The 22472-nt window shown below is 39.2% G+C and overlaps 1 protein-coding gene across 1 annotated transcript in view; it reads left to right on the forward strand.

Moving 5' to 3' along the window:
• MRPL35 (mitochondrial ribosomal protein L35) overlaps positions 1–7062 on the forward strand; it is a 410427-nt gene extending 403365 nt beyond the window's left edge. Inside the window, exon 5 of the mRNA XM_044062332.1 lies at positions 6766–7062. Coding sequence (XP_043918267.1) covers positions 6766–6769 — 4 coding nt within the window. The 3' untranslated portion in view covers positions 6770–7062. The remainder of the gene's footprint in view (positions 1–6765) is intronic.
• The last annotated feature ends 15410 nt before the right edge of the window (positions 7063–22472 follow it).

The raw sequence follows: 22472 nt of genomic DNA on the forward strand, positions 1-22472 counted from the left end.
CCTTTGTTTCTTCTAGGCCATTTTTGCCCCCTTGCTTGCTAACTGTCAAGCCATCCGTAGTCATACTAAGTCTACTCATTCTTCCATAGGAGGCACTGTATTTCAGTACCATGTGGAGTGAGAGACATTTGGGGAAGCCCACTTACAGGCAACAATGATAGTTTGTGCCCTTGCCAGCATCCTGGTAACTGAGGGTATTTTGTTATAGTTAATAACCCCATCCCCTGGGCAGATGGATGAGCTACTGCCTTCATACCAGGGACCCAGTGCACATTCCGCTTGTGAATGCTTGCTTGAGAACACTAACTAATGAAGGCTACCAAGAAGTGGTGCTTTGGTGAGCTGAAAGACTGTTTCCATGGATGCTGTTTCCAGTGCTGCCTCTGCTCTGAGGTATTGCGGCAGTTTGCATTGTCTGTGCTGCCCCTCCCTCTCTACCCAGGAAGGGCACACCCATCTTCCCTTGCCAGTGCCAAGTACTCAAGCCAGTAATTGAACTTGAGTCAGCTAGGTCATAGTAAGGACTTTGTCTGTGATGTTACAGGTGCTGGCTTCTGTGAGTGACATACTTGTGTTTTTTTCCTTTTGGGTGCTGTTTAAAAAAATATAACAGCTAAAAGTGAAGAAATAGAAAGCAAATTACATAAAGCTGTCTTTAGTGTACACTGTAGTGTAACAATCCTAGTATGATATTTGATAAATGTTTTGTAGGTTTGCCTTTAGAAGGGCTGTATACTGTCTTGTATCCTGACATCAGTAAGGATTTCAGCCAGAAATTGACTTTCTTTAATTATGATAGATTTGCTGAAACAGCCATGAAAACAAGTTTGCATTTTTTATTTAATCGTGTATGTGTGAGTGATTTATTCAGGATTACAGGATCAACCTCATTAGTAGCTTTTATCTTCCGCACTAAACTGCCAGACATTGTTTGAGTAAGAAGTCTGAGAGGAGAAGGAAAGATGCCATCTAGTAAGTAATTCTGAGGATACCTAAGGTGAAAGAGTAGAAAGAGGTGGAGGGTTCATTGAGAAGCAGGCTGTAGATGCCTCCTTTAGGATTTGAATTTTTATTTTATTAATTTAATGAATTAACACTCTGAAATTCTGTGTACTTGTCCGACTGAAGATCATGAATTAACATGCTATTTGCTTTCTATTTCATGAGCTTAGTCTCTTTTTTTTCTAACAGCTTTAAGTCTTTGAAATATTTTATGCTCTGTCAGACAGGTGTATTTATTTGTTCAGATTCTTCATACAGAGTTTGAACATCTCGGAGAAAATGCATTTTTTTCATACTCAGTATGAGTTGAAGACTTTAAATATCAAAGTGATTAACTCCATCAGGTAACATCATGCTTTACAACTTGTCTTTATGTGATGAAGATAAAAACGTCATTGATGATTTAAAAACCCCATGTACAATATTTTCTTATGTTTGCAAATGTGTTTGCCGTCAGTTTATGGTTGTTTCCTATGTGCACATTATGGTGTCACATCTGGAAATGCAGTCTTGTCCTGTAGGATAGCTTTATCCAAATTGCAGGGGAAAAACTTAAGTTAATACACCTTTTTAATGTTGTCTTGCAGCCCTCTGCTCTTGGGAAGTGTTGGATGTGGTTTTATTAAAGTGACCGTGGCAGCAATGTGTTCCAGTTATCTGATACAGAAGAAATGTTTTTGGTCATTTTATGCATCTCAGACTGTCTCATGTAAAAAAAATTATTTCTTCATTACTTTCTTGTCTGTACCAGAGTGCTGTCCATGTTGACTTTTTGTAGAATCCCATGTCATGTACTTCAAGTACTTGCATTATCTGCTACCGTTCATGGTAAGTGTGAAACTTGCAGGCTTAACAAAATGAAGTAAATTGCCTTTAACCTAAGTTAAATAGTTAAGTTATAAAATAGTAAGTTAAGTAGTTAAATCATGTATAGAGACAATGAAACAATGTTAAGTTTTAAGTTTTCAAGTGTGGCTTGTAACTCACCATTTGATTACCAAAAGCAAAAAGTGATTGGCAATTGGACACTTCAGTTTAAAATAGTGATTTAAAAACACAAGTAATCTTGAACAGTTAAAAACCACGTGATTCCTAGCTTTTTGCTTACAGAATGCAGAAGGAAACATGAAAAGCACTTTGATATTTTGCTTAGACACTTAGAGCAGTAGTTCTGAAACTTTGCAAGCTGGAGGACCTCTTTTAGTAAAGGAAATATTTTTGTGGACCCCTATGTTTTGGATTCTGTTATATTAATAAGTAATTAATGTTAAAGCAACATATGAATTGTAAAAATTAGTTTTATTTTTAAAGGATTACAATTTAAACAGACTCCAGCTTCTTTAACTGTCCAGTGAGTTAAACATACACTTGAGATAATTCCTAGAATGAGTAATAGTACATTAAGGCACTTCCAAATAGTATTAGATGTTATTATTTCTGTGAATATTGCTAAATTATGTTGAAAACATAGTCAGGCACCAGGGCCAATAACTGAACTCCAATCACCTGGGGTATACTGAAAGCTGTACCAAGAATTCTAGCTATTGTGAAAGTAATTTTCAACTGGACGATAAAAGTAAGAAACATCAAATTGCTAGCATACTTTCTCTGAACCTAATCCTAAAATCCCATGTTTAAGCTTTAAAAACCTAACTAACCAACCAAGACTGTTCCCCCATTTGAAACAAACTACTAATTAATCTAAATGCAGTGTTACATGCACACTTAACAAGAATTGTCAGTTCTTAGATCCAATGTACCACTGCTCCTGTCTGCAATATTTGGGTATGAAAGAACCCCCAACAATAAGTAATGCAACATGTAGCCAGTTCAATATTATGAGTAAGGAGCAGGGTGAGTTGGCATACAGTTAAGGTGAATGAAACCTGCTTTACTAAGAGCCTTGTTCAAGCTGAAGAAATATGAACAAAGAGAAAATGACTTCAGCAAGATGGCTGTGATATTTAATATTCATTGAAACACAAATCTGAAATAAGAAAACAGTTTCTAGTATCCAGCATTGTGCCATTAATGAAGCAACTTAAATGATTCCCACTACATTACTTTTAATTGCATGTTTTCCACACAGAAAAGTTGCAGCCTTTTCCAAAAACTGCAGGTATATAAAGCATGCCTTGCAATAAATATTATACAAGAGTGAATAAAAAGAAAATCTAGCCCAGTGATATATACTCCAACAAATCCCAAAAAAGTCACCATTCGTATAACAGCATAATCCAAAAAAGCGGTACTTTTCCATTATCTCGGCAACAGTTGAAAGCTGTTGTGCTCAGAATGCTGTGGCTTGTCATGTCTTTTGCCAACCACATGTGTAAAATGCAGATGTGACATCTCCTTTTTGAAATATTATCCATGAAAACATTATCACATGCCCTATTTCTTCCGAAATCAGCAATTAGTGATGGAACCTGTGTTTTTCTAGCAGAAGGCATTATAGGAGGAGATTAACAGGAGCTGCATCAGTATTCTCTATTTTCATTATGTAAAAAAATAAATTTCTCCCTAATTTAACCAATAAAAAAATTAGTACAGTAATCACAATTATCTGGCATCTGTGATCGGAATCTTCACAAAGCTGTTAGCCCTGAAGCTTTCAGTTTGGAATCGTGAAACAGATGTTAGCTCTGAAGCGTTTTTTTTTTTTTTTTTTTAAAGCGGCAGCTACTGCTTTGAAAGGGTTGCCCTAACAATGTAAATAACCATGTTATCAAGTACAAAAACTGTATGGGTGTTAATTGATAGTGCTTCTCGTTGTCGTGTATGTAATACTTAAATAAAAAAATTAAAGTAAAATTGCATCACAAGTACCTCAAAAGTAAAAGAAGGATAGCAGACATTTTAAATATTAGGAAGTGAATCTGGATTTTTATTAAATATCTTCTACAATACGTATGGATCAAAGCACAGTAAGTAACACTTATGCAGGAGGCATAAAAGTTGAAATGTCTTTCAGTATACCTGAAAATAGGGAATTCTTGGGATTGGCATGTCTCCACATAAATTCTGCCAAATAAGAGTCTAGATGATGTCTAGCACTGCCCCGATGCCATTTATTCTGGCACTACGCACTTCCCCATAATCGCTCCACAGTTTGTGTATGACATCCACTATCTGGATCAACAAAATTATATTTGTGGTTTACAGTAAAATGATCATATCCACTATCCCTTAATTCACCAGTTTTGTAAGCCTTCCAGCAGTCTGAGTAAATGATACTACCTTCTTCTATGTTATTCTGGATGACAGACAGCAAGGTTTGGGCTGAGCGGTCAGGGACAGCCACCAGAAAGCACTGTTTGGACACCCGGCACAGTCCCCAAAAACCCACTATTGAGGAAGAACATGACCAATGTTGTTTTTTCTCCAAGTAAAAAGACTTTCAAAAACTTCAACAATTTTGTTTAATCCTCCAATTTTTATAGAAAGCTGTGAAAGTAATGCAGTAGCACACACTTCCCGCATATAATTGTTCCAATCTACAGTAGTGTTATTATTCGTGTATTCGTGTGTAACTGAAGCTCACAAAAGTCCACAAATGTCAATTCCTGACACCAAAAGTATATAAATCTGACAGCAGTAAGGAAAGGGGGATGCGTGACCTCTCAAACCAGTTTTGACCTTGCAAACCCTTTTTTTCAAGGCATCCAAGTTGTGTATAACGCCATTTGGGTGCTTCCTTACTACTGACACATAGCTTCATATTGTGTCTGTTTGACTAAAATCTTTCATTGTGGAGTATTCCTTTCTCCTCTAAAAATTTAATTGCCGAGCCTTTGTCCTTTGGCAATTGCCAGATAGTATAATCCATGATACGTGGGAAATAAGTGAAAATTTGACAGGATTGACACTATCTGTGAAAGACACATCATCAGCTGATATGACTGAATTCCAAACGCATGGCAAATATTATAGGCAAGACATTTTTTACTTAACTACTATTCCAAATTCCTTTCCATTTAGGAATTGAAAACATTTTTAAATGTACAAATTAGAATGAGAAATAAGTATGTGTATAAATGCAGTATTACACTGTCATTATAGGAGTTCACTTAGTAAATATGATTTGTCTTTAATTGTCTTGAAGACAAGGTTGTTACCGTTGTCAAGGCAATACTTTAAACCAAGTAGCTAGCGCTACGAATTCCCGCACAGCTGTTACTTTCTCTATGTATCTTGCCCAACCAGATCTCAGTAGGATTCCCGTGTCATATATGCTAATAAAAGCTATGTAAGCAAAACCATATTGACATACCATACAATTTAAAATTTTAAAATTTTGGCAAGCTTTGAAAATAAGTGAGAACTCAGTCCTACCTAGTGTTTATCCATACCTATTATAATGACGTAATATTAGCATGGAAGATTTGGTTTGCTGGCAACATTTACTGTAAGGGGGATTAATAATAAATGCATCACTTATCTGGACTGTTTTTTATATTTTAAAAACATTTGTAATATGGAGTAGCACCCACTTAATTCTCTGTAATGTAAGACTTTTTATGAGCGTTTTTAGAGATGGAGTATGTGGTTTGCGGACAACAGTTACTGTTAGGATGATTAACAGGAGCTGGATATCTTTTCTGTGTTTTTTATTTATACAAAGCTACTTGCTTCTGTGCTTTTTTTATTTTATCTCTCTGTAATGTAAAGGAGACTTTAAAAGCAGTAGCTGGCAGTTGGAATTCTCGCACAGCTGTTAGCCCTGAAATTTTTTTCTTTTTTTTTTAATGTGTATGAAAGCATTATTAGTGTGCAGTGCTGTTTCTTTGATGCAACTAACTAAACAGACAAATTTTTTCCCAATTTATTCCCTGGGATGATTTAGCTTACAGTACACAAGTCTAACACACAAAATAAGCAGCTATGAAATGATTTCAACCACCAGCTACCATGTTTAAAGTGTTGCCCTGATAACGGAAAAGCTTTAATCTCACTCTGTTCATTACATATTTCTTTATTCCCTGAGTGATACTTTTTTTGAAATAAGACTATTAATATGCAAACATCTGTACTCGACTGTTATGGTAAGTTTACTTATTATACAACCATACTGTTTATGACTGCATAAAATATTTTAACTATTCCAAATCAAAAGTCATTGAACAGTGGATGCTTCAACATTAGCATGTTAAACATTTTTGATACATTTTTATGTATGGAATGAAAACCTGCAGACTTAACAGGTAAATAGTAACAACAAGTAAACAAATGAATAACAATATCTGCCTCATATGTTTGCAATAGTCAGTGTGGTACACAGACGCAAGAGCTTGTACATATGTTGATAATAGTGTGCTAAAAAAGACACTGGAGTTCTGATAACATTAAGTAAAAATCCTGAGTAGGACCCATGCTAAATATTGTGACTGACTTCTAGCACTGAGAAATCAATGTGACACCAGGTGATTCTTAAACGTACAGGTAATAATTCTAGAATACTAGCCAACTGCTGTTTGTTAATGCTAAGATAATTCCCCTTAGTACACTAACTATTCATTTTATTGTCAAACGGGATTGTCATGCATATGAATGACAGATGCAGGAAAAAAATTGTGTGTAGATATTATGTTGCAAAGCAGCATCAAAGAAATGTAGGCAGTAATTATTTATGTTTACTTTGATAACTGTGTGATGGATGATGATGTTTCTTTTCCACCAAGTGCAAAATATCAGTTTCCATATTGGACAGGGTTATTGTTAAATCACGCTCAACATTCAGTCTATTTTGCTGTTTATTTTTAGGTAAAGTAACATGGAAAAGGCTCGCTCGCACAGATATGTAGAAGAAAATGGGAATCATTTCCGGAGAGCTTTGTCTGCTAATTCTGGATAAATGTTTCTTACTGACAACCAAAAGGCAGACTGTTTTGTATAAAAACAGTTTATAAAGAACCATCACATGGCAGCTCTACCAAATTGTCTTGTTCTGGGGTAGTCAAATCGTTGATTTCATCTATTTTTTCACAACTGAATGGATCTCCGATCCAGTTTTTATTACAGTGTGGTGGAGGAAAATAAAATCTAAAGGTTTATTTCAAACTTCTCAAGTGTTCCATGAATAATTCAACTATTTTTGGATCTAGTTTTTCTTCAGCAGTGTGTACAAAGTCAGATAAAGTTGAAAGTGAATCAAAGACATTACTTTTCAGTCGATTTTCCCATAATTCTATTTTTTTATTATAGCTTCTGTTTTATTTTCATCTTTAAAAATGTCTACACTAGTTCCTTGAAGACTTAAATTTAATTTGTTCAAGTAGTAGAAAATTTCAGCTCAATATGCAATCTTTACTAGCCAAGAAAAATCATTCAAATATTCCCTTAAAGAGAAACTTGTTTTATCAGTTAAAAATACTCTTATTTCATCACTAATTGCAAAAATGCAATTCAAAACCTTCTCGTGAGACAACCAATGAACTTTGGTATGTAACCGTAATGGTTTATGATGGCTTCCCATTTCATCACACAAAACTTGAAAAATCCTATGATTTAGTGGGTGAACCTTAATAAAATTTACTACAGCTACTGCTTCATCAAATGTTCTTTTTAAATCAAGTGACATTTTTCAGGCAGCAAGTGATTCACAATGGATGCTACAATGCGTCCAGATTCCATTTGGTTCTTCCTTTTTAATCAAACTTATCATACCTTTTATTGTTCCAGTCATAGCTCGAGCACCATTTGTGCAAATTCCAAGACATATTGACCAGCTTAGCTCATTCATTTTTATAAAATCATTTAAGCAAGTAAAAAGTGCTTCTCCAGTAGTGTAAGTGAGAAGAGATTTGCAAAATAAGAAATCTTCGTGAAATTTGTCATCAAATTAATATTGAATAAAAGTAAATAAATTAGCATTGTTGCAAATATCTATGCTTTCATCAAGTTGTGATGAAAAGTACTGACTGTTTTGTACACATCCAGTCAGTTGATGTAAACTATTAGACATTTCTGTGATTCGATCACTAATTGTAGTATCTGATAAAAAAGTGACTGTAAATGTCTAGCAGCTTTATTCCCGACCATTTGGGTGACCATTATTTTCGTGGCAGGTAGAATTAAATTTTCGGCAGTTGTATGTGGTTATCATGACTTTGCGATTAGAAGAGATACTTCATATGAAGCGGTAACGGTTCGATCATTATTGCCACTAGTTGCAGTTTTTCTTGTAACTTTTTGATTTGCTTCCAGTTCTTTCAATTTAATTTGGAAAAAAATCAATCAACTTGCCAGCATATTACTTGTACTGTGACTGAAGGTGATGTTTAAGCTTTGCCAGCTTCATAACTTCATTTGGTAATACTTTGTAACAAATGACACACAAAGGTTTGTCAACATTATCTACAGAAGTACTTGTAAATCCATATTTTAAGTACTCGACTGAATATTTTCATGTCTTGAGTACTGGCATTGTCTTTAATTTTTTGCCGCTGAACAACGTACGTCATCTTCTTCAGATGACTCTGAATCATTCTCAGTATGTTTTACTGTACCTGTCTTCAACCAATTATCAATTTCCAGGAATCTAAAAATATAATTTAAGCACTATTGAAATATCAGTAAAACTTCACAATAACGAAAGAGATGAACAGAACTGTTTAACTTCCGTTCACTTTTACAAAATAACTTACTGATGTACCAGGAAACCCAATAATAATGCAGACAATACTAATAGAAATGAATGCAAACAACATATGATCAAAATATATAGTCCCTTAACAACTACAAAGTCACTTGAACTCAGGATACGCAGTAGCAAAAGTAGGCATAGCCTGTAGTTGTAGAGCTGCACAGACTGCATTGCATGCAGTGTAGTCGACTGCAGACTGTCATTGGATTAATGTTAAGCAAAGAATGTATTAGGTGTTATCAGTGATTTTTTTTTTTAATAAGCAAAAAGGTGACAGTATGCATACATTGTATTTGGATCAGCATCCCCCCACGCAGCCATTGCAGTGTCCCATTACATGGTTATTTCTCCCCAGCTGCCATAGACACTGTTCAAAACTCTCAATGTGCATACTGTTTTTTGCTTTACTTCTACAATGATTACAGATATTTGGATTTAATGTAAAACTTTTACTTCAAATTTTATAGCACAAACACTGATGACAAATGCTAAGCAAAGAAGTACAGTCTCACAATGAAAACAGACTTGGTATTAAAAATTCTGTGACTTTGAAACTCGCATTCACTGAAACAGCATTGAAACCCACATAAGAAAATGCAACTGCATCTAGCCAGTGGCAGATTAAGTTTACCTTTGAACTGTTTTCAAATCCTAGCCCCTTGCACAGATTTTTAGGACTATGCAAAAGTTCTTTGATTCCCCTTCTTGATTGTATTAATTATTAAATTATATCCCTTAGCTTGTATAATACATCACCACTTGTTAGACTGTGTTTTAAATTTATAGTTTTGAACATTTTTCCAGTAAGCAATGAAACAAACATATGAACCAATAGTGACAAAACAGTCCATTTCAGAATATTCCAACGATAAAAGGACACACAAACGTCTGTCATTACAATCCACCAGTATGAGTCAATATGCGCAATCTCTGCAGAAGTAAAAGTCATCTGAATAATTCCACATTAAAGAGATCTGTAACTAATGAAAAGGTTGCTACTAGTAAACCACTGTATTTCACTGTTTCATCTACAAATTCAGTGTTTGCTGCCCTTGAAGAATACATTGCCTACTATGTTACATTAAAAAATGGTAAGCTGGTAATATTGCATGGATGGCAAACTGAAAACAGGTTCAAAGTTACCAGGCATCTCATCCAGAGGAGGACATATTCAGGACTGCAGCATCCCACCCCCTTGAAATTCATCACAGTATCAGCAATCCGTCTACATGCTGTGAGAGTAGAACCCACAACCTTCTGTATCAAAATGCAGATATGCTACCTATTGTGCTACTAACGCTACTTTAAAATTCTGTACCACAATGGTGATACCATTTGCTAGCTAACCAAAATAGCTTCACATTTTAAACAGACTTAGCATGAGTAGCAGTAAACTTCTCTTCCCTTGAAGTTCACAATTCCTTGAAAATTCACTTGAAACTAAATTCCTTGAAAAATGCACCCAAAGCTCAGTTCCTTAAAAGATGCAACTTGGTAGTTGAGGGAGAGAGTATTCAGGCTCTTGTTTCCTATAGCTACAATTCTGGTTTCGAGCTTAAGCAAATTAGTAACCACCTGCTAACCCTAACTAGGACATTTCACTCTCTCACACACACACACACACCTGAATCTCAAGAAATCGGGACAAATCTTAAAATAAATAGGGAGAGTTTACAAATATTGCTCTTAAGAACTTAGAAAATTGCTAAAATAACAGGATCGGTGTTAGTATGCACTTTTCTACTCTGATTCTAAAGGATATGAAGTCCATTTTATGAGGAACAGATGAAAATGTGGGGCAAAAATCTGGACAGTCTGCAAAAACGTGGACAATTGAGGGGTATACTTACCTACCTCTTACACACACACACACACACACACACACACACACACACACACACTAGCCCATGTGCTCTGAGACCACAACTTCTCCACTTAAAAACATTGCGGCCCATACCTCTCGACTGCTTAGTTAGCCCAAGAAATAAGGGCAAAGGCACAAGTAATGGGGGAACACAGTCCCAAAAATAGGGACACCTTTTAAATATTGCTCTTACAAACTTAGAAAGTTGATACAAAAACAAGTTTTACATTAGTACAAACTTTCTGAACTACATGAAGTCTAAAGCTCACGTCTGCCATTATTTTCTGACTTCAGTCCTCAATGATTTGCCAGAAAAGCACAATTTTATGAGAAACAGACCAAAAAATATGAGGCAAAAATCTGAACATTCTGCAAAAACATGTACAGTTGAGGGGTATACTACCAGCCTCTTACACACACACACACACACACACAAAAGTCCATGTGCTCTGAGACCACAACTTCTCCACTTAAAAACATTTCACCCCATACCGCTTGCCCTCTTAGTTAGCCCAAGAAATATGGACAAAGGCACAAATAGGGACACCTTTTAAATATTGCTCTTACAAACTTAGAGATACAAAAACAAGTTTTGCGTTAGTATGAACTTTCTGAAGGATATGAAGTCTAAAGCTCATGTCTGCCATTATTTTCTGACTTCAGTCCTGAATGATTTGCCAGAAAAGCACAATTTTATGAGAAATAGACCAAAAGATATGAGGCAAAAATCTGAACATTCTGTGAAAATCTGTACAGTTGAGGGGTATACTACTACTGACCTCTTACATGCACACACACACACCCCTCTCTGCCTCACATAAAAAAGCCCATGTGCTCTGAGACCACAGCTTTTCCACTCCACTTAAAAATATTTCACCCCATACCTCTCGACCTCTTAGCCCAAGAAATTTGGACAAAGGCACAAATAATGGGGGAACACAGATCCCAAAAATAGAGACCTGTACAGTTGAGGGGTATACTACCGACCTCTTACACACACACACACACACACACACACACACAAGGCCATGTGCTGTGATAGAACAAGATGTTCTTCATCTCACATTGCTGCAGTCCTTACACTTGGGCAGTCCGCTGTCCTCAGTCGGCCCGAATATCAAAGTATAAGGCTGACGTCGGTCAAGGCGCATTTGACTGACATCAGGACGTCAGGGTACAAATGCGCATGACCGACGTCATATCCTCAGTCTTTTTTGACGCATGGTCCGATGCAGAAGCAGCATTGCAAGTGCCGGTTGGCGTTCTGAGATTTTTCGTTTTCGAAGTTTCAGACCGAGTCAAAGTTGGCTAAGTACCCCGTTGGGGAATATTTTAGTTTTTTCTTGCCTCAGTGGTTTACCGGATGTCAGAAAAAGTGAATAATTGCATTTCTTGTGGGAAACAGATACCGCATAGAGATTATCATACTTTGTGTATTCCTTGTTTAGGGCCTGAGCACGACGTTGTTGGCTGTCGCTCTTGTGCTAGATTTAATAAACGCACTATAAAGAGAAGGTTGGATTGTGCCAGGTTAGTCTTTGGGAAGCGGTGCAATTATAAAATGCCGTCGGATGCTCCGACGCCCGCTTCTTCGAAGAAGCGCAAGGACAAAGCAGTTAAGCCTAGGCTGGAAGAACCGTCTGTACCGGACGCCGGTTCTTTAGAGGTGTCGGTGGAGCCGGTGGTTCCACCGGAGATTTCTTTGGGTTCCCAGGGAGAGACTTTGTTATTGCAGGATGTGGCCTCTCAGGAGGCAGGTCAGGCTGAGGAGGCTTCTCAGGTTACTTTACTCCCCTCCCTTCCTAAGGTAGTTAGGCCCTCTCCTTCTGTTGTCAAGGCGTTTCCCAGGGGCAGGCCAGGTTTAGCTTCAGTTGGTGTCACCCCTAGTTCTTCAGGAACTGTGCCCAAGAAGCATATGCTTAAAATGGCAGAAGATTTGATTACTTTGATTAGGGGTTCTTTGCCCCCTCCTGATAAGAGACCTAGGGTGGAGCCTGAGCCAGGGAGTTTTGAGCAGGCTTCGGATGTTTCAGAGTCTTCGGCTGAAGACTTGCAGGAGTGTTCTCCTTATTCTGACTCTGATGTGGATGATTCTACTCCTTCTGCTTCTCCTCCTGAGGATTTTTCTTTTTCAGAAACTCTTCATTCTATGAGGGAGCATTTTAAGTGGGAAGGCCAGGACTTCTCTGATTCCAGGAAAAGGCTTAGGGAATTTTTGTTTTTACCCCAGCATAGGCCTTTGGCTATACCTCCTGTTTTAGATGTGGTGGAAGATGTTTTTGCAGAGGCTTCACTTAATCCTGATTCTTTGCCTCCTGCTCCTGTTAAACCTGATAGATATTACAGGGTGCCTGAAGCTCATAAGTATCTTTTTAAGAGTCCTAGGGCGGACCCAGAAACTGTTAGTCAGGGCCCTAAAGGTGTTAAGGCTTCTGTTGTCAAGAATCCGGTTCCTTCAGACAGAGAGGCCAAAGCTTTGGATAGATGGGGAAAGAAAGTTTATACTTCTTCCACTCTAGCTATGAGGGCTTTGAATTGCCAGTTTCACATGTTAAAATACCAAAACTATCTCCTTTCACAATTGAAGTCTAAGGTTGATGCTCTGGCGGAAGGTATTGATTGTAAAGAATTGCAAGACTTAGTACATGTCTCTGAACAGGTGGGTAAGCATTCTTTGCAATGTGGTTTTGATGCTGTACAGGCCTCGTCTAGGGTGGCTGCCACTGGGTCAGTTCTTCGCAGGCACGCCTGGCTGAGGGATCAGAATTTATCTGACCATGTTAAAACAAGGATTTTAGATGCTCCTTTACAATCTGATGTGTTGTTTGGTTCTATTGTTGAGACAGTTTTAAAGAAAATGGAAGACAAGGCTAAGTCTATGCAGACTGTTAAGGATTTTTTGCAGGTTCAGCCTCCAAAGTTTAGTAGAAATTGGCCTACTAAGGGGTGGATGTATCCTTCTTATGATTCCCAGTCTAGGGGTAGATCTAGACGTGGTAGGGGCAGAGCTCAGGGTTCTTTCAGGCCTCGAACAGGGAGTTCTCCTGCACAGTCTTCAGGTGAGGGCAGGGGTCAGTCCTTTCGTAAACAGACCCAATGACCTACCTTTTCAGCTGCCAGAGCCTTCTCGTCTGGCAGCACCTTTGGGAGGAAGGTTGGCACTTTTCAAAGAAAATTGGAGTTTAATTACCCAAGACAGATGGGTATTGGATATCATACACCACGGTTACAGGTTTTATTTCCATACCTTGCCTCCTTTCAAAGGCATGCCAGACGTTCCTCCTCCACAAAGAATAGAGGCTCACAAGCAAATTTCTCTGTTACTCCAACTAGGGGCCATTCAGCCGGTCCCCATGCCAGAAGTGGGCCTAGGATTTTATTCTCGCCTGTTCCTCGTACCAAAGAAAGGGAACACGTGGAGACCAATTTTGGACTTATCTATCCTCAACACTTATCTGGACATTCCCAAGTTCAAAATGTTGACGCTACAGCAGCTTTTGCCTCTGCTGGGCAAAGATCATTGGATGGTAACTTTAGATCTCAAGGAGGCTTATCTTCATGTTCCCATCAGACTGAGTTGCAGGAAGTATCTGCGTTTTCGAGCTGGGACTTCTCATTATCAGTTCTCTGCATTGCCCTTTGGCTTATCTACTGCGCCCAGAGTGTTCACAAAGGTTCTGGCTCCAGTGATAGCTTTCCTCAGGTTAAAAGGAATACAGATTTATCCCTATTTGGACGATTGCCTAATTCTGGCTCAAGGAAGGGACGAGCTTCTTCATCATTTGGATTATGTGATAGCAGTGCTAAGATGCCTGGGGTATTCTGTGAACGAAATAAAGTCCAGTCTAGTACCCTCTCAAGACATGTGCTTTCTGGGTGTGAGACTGAATACAGCATCCCAGATGGCCTTTTTGACCCCGGACAAACAAAAGAATATTTCCCTTTACTTTCATCAGTTGTCTCATCAGTCCGGGCTGACTGCAAGGACAGTCCTTCAAGCCTTAGGGTTCATGGCATCTTGTATTCTGGTACTTCCCAATGCCAAACTGCATATGAGGAAGCTACAATGGTATCTCAAAAATGTATGGACACAGCACTGCCAGGATTTGGACACTGTCATTCAAATAATACCTTGCATTCAAAAGGAATTTTTGTGGTGGGCTCAGGAATGTCACCTAAACAAGGGACTCTCTCTGTGACCCGGCCAGAGGCGAGTCAGATTCTAACGACAGATGCCTCAGACAAAGCTTGGGGAGCTCATCTGAATGGAAAGTGGATACAAGACAAGTGGCCTGCCAGACTACAACATCTACATATCAACTTGAAAGAGATGTTAGCAGTCCAGTTTGCATTAATAGCCTTCAAGGATTTACTTCTTCCAGGGCAGGTGTTGATTCTAACAGACAACACAACTGTCATGTGGTACATCAACAACCAAGGCGGAACACATTCTTATCCTCTATGCAGGCAAGCGATGATTTTGTGGGAGACTGCTCTCAGTTTACAGCTGAATCTTCAGGCAAGGTTTCTGCCGGGAGCACAGAACTCCTTAGCAGATGTGTTGAGCAGACAAATTATGGATCCCCACGAGTGGAAATTGGATCCTCATGTATTTCAGAAATTGACAGTGTCATGGGGAACTCCAGACATAGATCTGTTCGCTTCCCCACTAAACCACCAGCTGCCAAAGTTTTGCACAAAAAGGTTTCATCCCACAGCTTGGAGAGTGGATGCTCTTTCTTTCAATTGGAGCAATCTTCATGTGTATGCCTTTCCGCCTCTGCCTCTCCTCCCAAAGGTACTACTAAAGGCCAGACAAGACAAGCCAAGGATGATTTTAATAGCTCCAGATTGGCCTCGACAGCATTGGTACCCATTACTGAGGAGCCTGGTACGGAAGCCTCCATGGCCTTTGCCTACGATTCCACACCTGTTGTCTCAGGAGGACAGTCATTTGCTCAATGTCAAGCTTCACTCTCTGCACCTAACAGCCTGGCATATTCTGTTTTGAACCATAGTGGGCCTCCACTTCCACAACAAGTTTTGAATGTTATTTTGGAAGCTAGAAGGCCTAGTACAAGGAAAGTGTACGCAGAAAAATGGAAGAGATTTTTATTTTGGAGTGCAGCAAAGGATTTTGATGTTTCTGAGCCTAATTTAAGTGTGGCTCTTCAATATCTTACTGAGTTACTGGGCAAAGGTTTGTCCTTCTCTTCTATTAAGGTTCATGCTGCAGCAATTTGGCTCACTATGATTGTGACCCACCATTGTTTTCTCATCCTTTGTTCAAGCAATTTCTTAGAGGGGCAAAGAATATAAGACCCCCACGAAGAGCTCCTACTCCTGCTTGGGATCTCAATTTTGTGTTGGAGAAACTCACTCTACAACCTTTTGAGCCTGCAGCTACTGCTGAATTAAAGTTTTTATCATGGAAGACTGCTTTTTTGTTGGCTATTACCTCTGCAAGAAGGGTTTCTGAGTTGCAGGCCCTTATGGCAGTTGAACCTTTCTTGATTTTCCATAAGGATAGGGTATCTTTACGTACTAATCCTTCCTTTATGCCTAAAGTGGTTTCTAGTGTGGCTTTAAACCAAACTATTCCTTTGCCTACCTTTTATGCAAATCCCCAAAATAAAGGGGAAAAGATTTTGCACACTTTAGATGTACACAGGCAGTTGCGTTATTATTTGGACAGAACTAAAGGGTTCAGGCAGTCTCAGCAGTTATTTGTTTCTTTTGCTTTGAGTTCCCAGGGCAAGCCTGTGTCAAAACAAACTATTTCTAAGTGGATTGGGTTTTGCATTGCTTTCTGTTATTCCCATCATGGCAAGGAAGTTCCAGCTGGGATTAGGCCTCATTCCACTAGGGCTACTGCCACTTCAACAGCGTTTTTGAGAGGGGTGGCAACTAAGGATATTTTGGAGGCAGCTACTTGGAGTTCAGTGCATACTTTTTCCAGGCATTATCACCTGCCACTTTACTCTAAATCCAGGGCTGGTTTTGCCACTGCTGTTTTGCAGGGCATTTTGGCAGCTCCTGCTTCCTTATAATTTGGCCATCCTCCCTTTCCTCTGCTTTGGGATTCTACCCAAGTGTAAGGACTGCAGCAATGTGAGATGAAGAACATAGTACAGTTTTGTACATACCATAAATGTAGATGTTCGAAGATCCACATTGCTGCAGTCCAATTTACCCTCCCTCCTTCCCCTCTGTAGTTAGAGGCGGTTGTGTGGGTTGGGTGGTCAATTGGGTGTATATTGTTTATTGTATATATTGTACATATGTTTAGTGCTAGGATGGTTGGTTGTTGGTTTGCTGTCTTTTGGTTTTTGACCTTTATTTTTAGGGTCTTCTGACATCTGGGGCAAGAAAAGACTGAGGATATGACGTTGGTCATGCGCATTTGTACCCTGACGTCCTGATGTCAGTCAAATGCGCCTTGACCGACGTCAGCCTTATACTTTGATATTCGGGCCGACCGAGGACAGCGGACTGCCCAAGTGTAAGGACTGCAGCAATGTGGATCTTCGAACATCTACATTTATGGTAGGTACAAAACTGTACTTTTTGCATCATTATGAATTTTCTTTCTGAAGGATATGAAGTCTAAAACTCAGTCCTCAATGAATTGCCAGGGATTTGCCATAAAAATTAAATTTTTTGAGAAGCAGACCAAAATTGTGAGGCAAAAATCTAGACAGTTCGCAAACATGCTTTCTGTTCAAGCCTTAGAAAAAAAAATGTCCTGAATGAGTGTTAATAAATCTGTCTTGATTTGATTGCAGGTCAGATATGTACTCAGCCATAAGAATAAGGCAAGAAACATGTTTAGGTAACTGATGCTTGATTAATTTTTGCCATACCTCTCAATTCTCCAGAATTTTGCATACTGTTCAGAGTTTTGCCTCATATTTTTTGAATGTTCCTTGTAAAACTTGTGGTTCACTGGCAAAGCATTGAGTACTGAAGTTGGTAAATAATGGTAAACATCTGAGTTACAGACTTCAGTCATCAAGAAATACATATTAATGCAAGATCGGTTGTTCTAGTGACTTTTTAATTTATAAGAGCAATAGATATTTTTTTCTGTTATTTGAGCCTTTGTACCTCCATTATGTTTTTTTTTTGCACTAAGAAGTTGAGAGGTATGATTTAACTCTACCATGCTACAGTTTAAATTAACATTTGTTAATTGCTTTGGGTCGGGAGACAGTCAATAATAAATGTTTTTTGGTAAACCAAAAAAAAAAAAATGCCTTCACGGTCTCTACAGTACTGGTAAAAGGAACCGATCAGCATAAAATAGCTACATTAACTGTCTGACTGGGGGGAAAGGAACAGTTTGTTGAAATTTCCAACTGCCAGACAGAAAACATAGGGCAAGCAAGCAGCTGTTCTGCATCAACCACAAGTGCGGAAGTTATTACTTCTTATTCTGTTAAAACTCAGGGCAAGCAGCTGGTTAACAGTGAATGCAGAAGACACGGAAGTCTTTTTCTTTTCTTTTTTGATAATAGTAGTGGTTGGTCACTTCAGAGGTGAGAAATGGAACTCTGTGGACCCCTAGAATTCATCATATGGACCCCTACGGGTCCACAAGAACAGTTTTGGAATCGCTGACTTAGAGAAAGCAGAAATGCAAAGTACTGCCGTTAAGTCAGTGGAGAGAGAAAACAGCAGTAACGTAGTTGTAATTTATAAGGAGCAAAGTGGAAAGAAAATGGTCTGGACGTGAGATAATATCCCATTAGTAAGGTATACCCCATCTGGCCATTTTAGGGGTATAACAAGTTGTAAAAAAAAAAAAAAGGGCTACCTAGTTAGAGTGGTACTGAGGGAGGAGTATTACATAGATGATTACAGTATGATGAAAATCTTTTCTTTCCCATTTTCTGGGTGATGTCATCCTTAGAAAGAAGAGACTTTTGATAAAGATCTTTTAAGATCTGTCTTTCAGCGTAGTCTGTTCAGGATGAGTACATTTACAACCAGTGGAATGGGGAGGGGACATAAGAATCATAATTTTTCCACATCTGGATATACTCCTTTTGACAGATTTTGCCAGTACATGATTTCTTGGCTACTTCATTCCTCAAACGTGAGAGGAGTTTGGGGGCATTTGCTTAGTCTCATGCTTAGAATTCTTCTCTTTTTCTAATAAAGATGGAATCGACAGTGTGGCAAATTAGGAACATTTCTGAACAAATGGAAAGGTATCTCCATCAATTATTTGATAGAAAGTGTATTATATAATGTACTTTAACTACAAACCAAATCTTCAGCTTTTTCTGAAGATGTTTGTATCCTCTTTTAATGCCAGCAGTAATTAAAAGTCATAAAAAAGTTCTCCTTTGAAAGAGAAAGACTATCATTCATTACCCATGGTCATGCCCAGAACAAGGAATTAGCAGAAGTCATTTCTTATCTTTCCACCCTCAGCAGATTTGTAATGTGGTATCATCCCATATCACAAACAATAGAATACATTTAAAAAACTTTTCTCAGTCTCATAATGTGGCATCTAGTATGCACATATTTATATAGAAATGTGTGTATTATATGTATGATTGCACTGTATTTTATGAATGCTTTAGCTTGAATTTTGTATATATTTTTTCTTTTTTTCTCAATGCTGTCTGACTGGATCTTTTAATCTTACCTTATCTGCATTGACTCTTACCACTATAGTCTGAATTTTGCTGTGCACTCATCCTTTATATAATATTGTTGATTAGAAAGGCTGTGATGTTATTTTCTGCTCTTTAAACTAGTGTCATGGCTGAAAAGGGTCAATGGACAATCCACTTACCCGGTGAACAAATAGTAAATAAATATTGAATGTTGAGGAAGGTCAGAATAGTCACACTACAGATCTTGCACAACTCCAAGAAGAAACTTTTTAAAGCAAGTCATACTATATGTAAAGTCTTCCATCCATCTCCATGGCTTATATATTTGCCTTACAAGCATTTTCAGTGTTTCCAAATTACTAAGGAGCTCAAATCAGGATCTCAAACTCTTGGCAGTCCCCCACCAGAATTAAATTGCTGGGTGCCTCAGGTGGCGTAGAGAGATAAAGCCCTGACAATGACCTAGGTGACCTGGGTTCGATTAGTGATTTAAGTGACTGACAGAGCAGCAGGGAGTGATGAGCATGCCTCTCTTGGGGCAGTACATGGGCATCAGTTTGTGATGATCTTTGGTGGAGGCTGAGGACATCACTGGAAGAGGTGTGGTCTGTAAAGTGAGAGGTCGGCCTGGCTGAGTTGCTGCTGAGGCAGGATGATATGCCGCTTTTCCATATTGCATGTCCACCTTGGATGAAACCACTTTGCCATGAGGTAAGGAAGAAGCAGATAGAGGATAAAGTAAACCCTTGAAACAGATACAGAGATGTGCCAAGCCTTTAGGATCCATAACCAGCCCAGTAATACTGGAATAGTCCATAGGGGCAAGGAGATAACTGGTAGGCCCAACGTGGAGCACTGAGGTGCCTAGCTTGTACCAATGATGGAAGGAGGTATAAAAAAAATAAAAAATAATTTGTAAAAATTGCCATTAGGTCAGCTTCCTATCCAGTAAATATCTTAGCAGTCATTATGTAAAATAAGGTAATGTTTCCATATTTTGGAAATGCGTACTCCTAGTTCCTCTTACCAAAAGAGGTCCAATTTTTGAAATAAACAACTATTGTACCATTGGGTTGCCATGTCAGTTGTCCAAGATCCTTGAAAAGTATGTCTGTTCATGGATACTAGCATCCCATTCCGTATGTAACATGAATTTTATCCCAACCATGGTGTGGTACCACTCTACTAGATTTGGTAGAATTTGTTTTGTTACAATTGGACAACAGTAACTTGGCAGTTTTATTTTTACCTCTCTGTGACGTTTGATACTGATTGATCATGTAGAGCTTCTACACATCTTATTCATCCAGTATATTACGATACTTTTCAGAAGTACAAGATGTAAGGTGGAATTTCTCCACTTTATCCTTTTTGCCAGTAGATACTGGTGCATTATAAGATTCTGTTACTGTTCACCATTTTTGTGAATATGGCCAGTCACTGTGGTACAGCCAGGCTTATTCATTATGCAGATGATTCTGCCATGCTACCACAGCTCAGATGGTGTAGTGGTACATTCCTCTAACTATAGTATTCAAGCTCATGGGTTCAACAGTTGGGACCACTGTTTTTCCTATGGGCTAGGCTTGTAAAGGCTCCAGGGCCATTAGCCTAGTACACACCTATAAACCATGACTGTATCAAAGAGTCCAGTTTCCTCTATCAACAGATATCCTTCTATTCTGATGTTGCAGTATTCTCACTGTGGGATTCTCCGCCTCAGGCAACCTGAACGTCCGGCTCCTACGCAAAAGCTTAAGTCTGGTTGCTTCTAGGTGCATGGGATGTCACACGGAGGGCCATAAACCATGGGCCTTAAATGTGACGTCTGCATGCATATACCTCCGAACTTCTGTGCCGCAGTTGAACATTAGCTTGCTGGCTTCGCTCCATGCTTCAGAAGACATCTAAAGATAAGTATCACATTGGGGAATTTTCTGTTTTCTCTTGAGCTTAAGTTGCTATTGCTCCCTTTTAAATAACCAATGTCATCTAGAAAGGGGAAATGTAAGTGCAGCCACCAGATTACACACCATATGACCTGTAGCATTTGCCAATAGTTCGTCCTTAAAACCCTTCACAGTCATTTGGCAGCCCTAAAACATTTCCTGGAAAAACAGTGTCTAAAGTGATTAGCCTTGGGCATTGATTCCCCAGTTGGCCATCGAAGTGGAGCCGCCTAAAAAGAAGGCCAAGGTTGAAAGGCCTACTCCAACTTTGGACATCCCACCAGCTACCGATCTAGGGGCTGTGGGATGTCCAGAAGAACTGGCAACTTCAGCGGGTACATTTGTGGAAACCGCCCTAGAATCTCCAGTCGGCACATCCTCTGAGGTTATGCCGACGTCAGCTTCGACTGATGTTGAGAGGGAACCAGGCTTCATCGGACAGCCGCCAGTGGTGCCAGAACAGGACTCTTCTCCCACAGGCCAGACACCTGATCCTAGGCCTGCTCTTTCACTGTCTGCCACTAAGACCACTCCTCTTAAGAGGAAGCAGAAAACCAAACACTACTTCTTTAACTAAAGATAAACCAGACTGGCAAATGTTCTCACAGTCTTTGGTACAGGCCTTTGTGGCTCTTAGGCCCACAGCTTCTCTTGCTATTACCTTGCCTACTCTCAGCCCTAGGCCAGCTTCAGTTTCTTCCTTTCCACCTGCTGAAACTCTGGAGGAAGATTCCTCTTCCTCCTCTTCAGACGAATCTTTGACATATATATCCCAGGTAGCTTCTCCCCTGGACTACTACTCCCCTGATGTGGACTCCATGGAAGGAGACTCCCCACCCGAAGATATTTGTTGTGGGGAGACTATATCCAGAATGAGGGAGTATTTCAAATGGGATACCACACAGATGACTGAGGTTCAAAACAGGTACTTTGAACTGCTTCAAATGGAATCACCCTCCCCCTCTGCAATCCCCCCCTGTGATTCCAGCTTAACTGGATGCATTTGCTGCAGCCTCCAAGATCCCTGAATCACAGCCCCCAGCTCCCAAAAGACTTGACAGGTTTTATAAAGTCCCTGATGACCACAAATACTTCATCAAGTCTCCTATGGCAGATCCTGCAATCATTGCAGTGGCCCCATATAAACAATCTAGACAAATTCCCTCTTCCTACCTTCTACTATCTGACAAGGACAGTAAGGTCATGGACAGACTGGGAAAAAAGATTTACACTTCTTCCACACTAGCCTTCAGGCAATGAATTATCAGACCCACATGATTAAATATGCCATAGACTCAGTTTCCCAGGCAACTTCATTACTTTTTAACCTGCCTGACTCACCTAACAAAACCACAGGTCGCATCTAAGTTCTCATTAGCAGC

Source organism: Protopterus annectens, chromosome 2.part1 (genome assembly GCF_019279795.1).
Source record: "Protopterus annectens isolate FY-2018-M chromosome 2.part1, PAN1.0, whole genome shotgun sequence".
Lineage (NCBI taxonomy): Eukaryota > Metazoa > Chordata > Ceratodontiformes > Protopteridae > Protopterus > Protopterus annectens.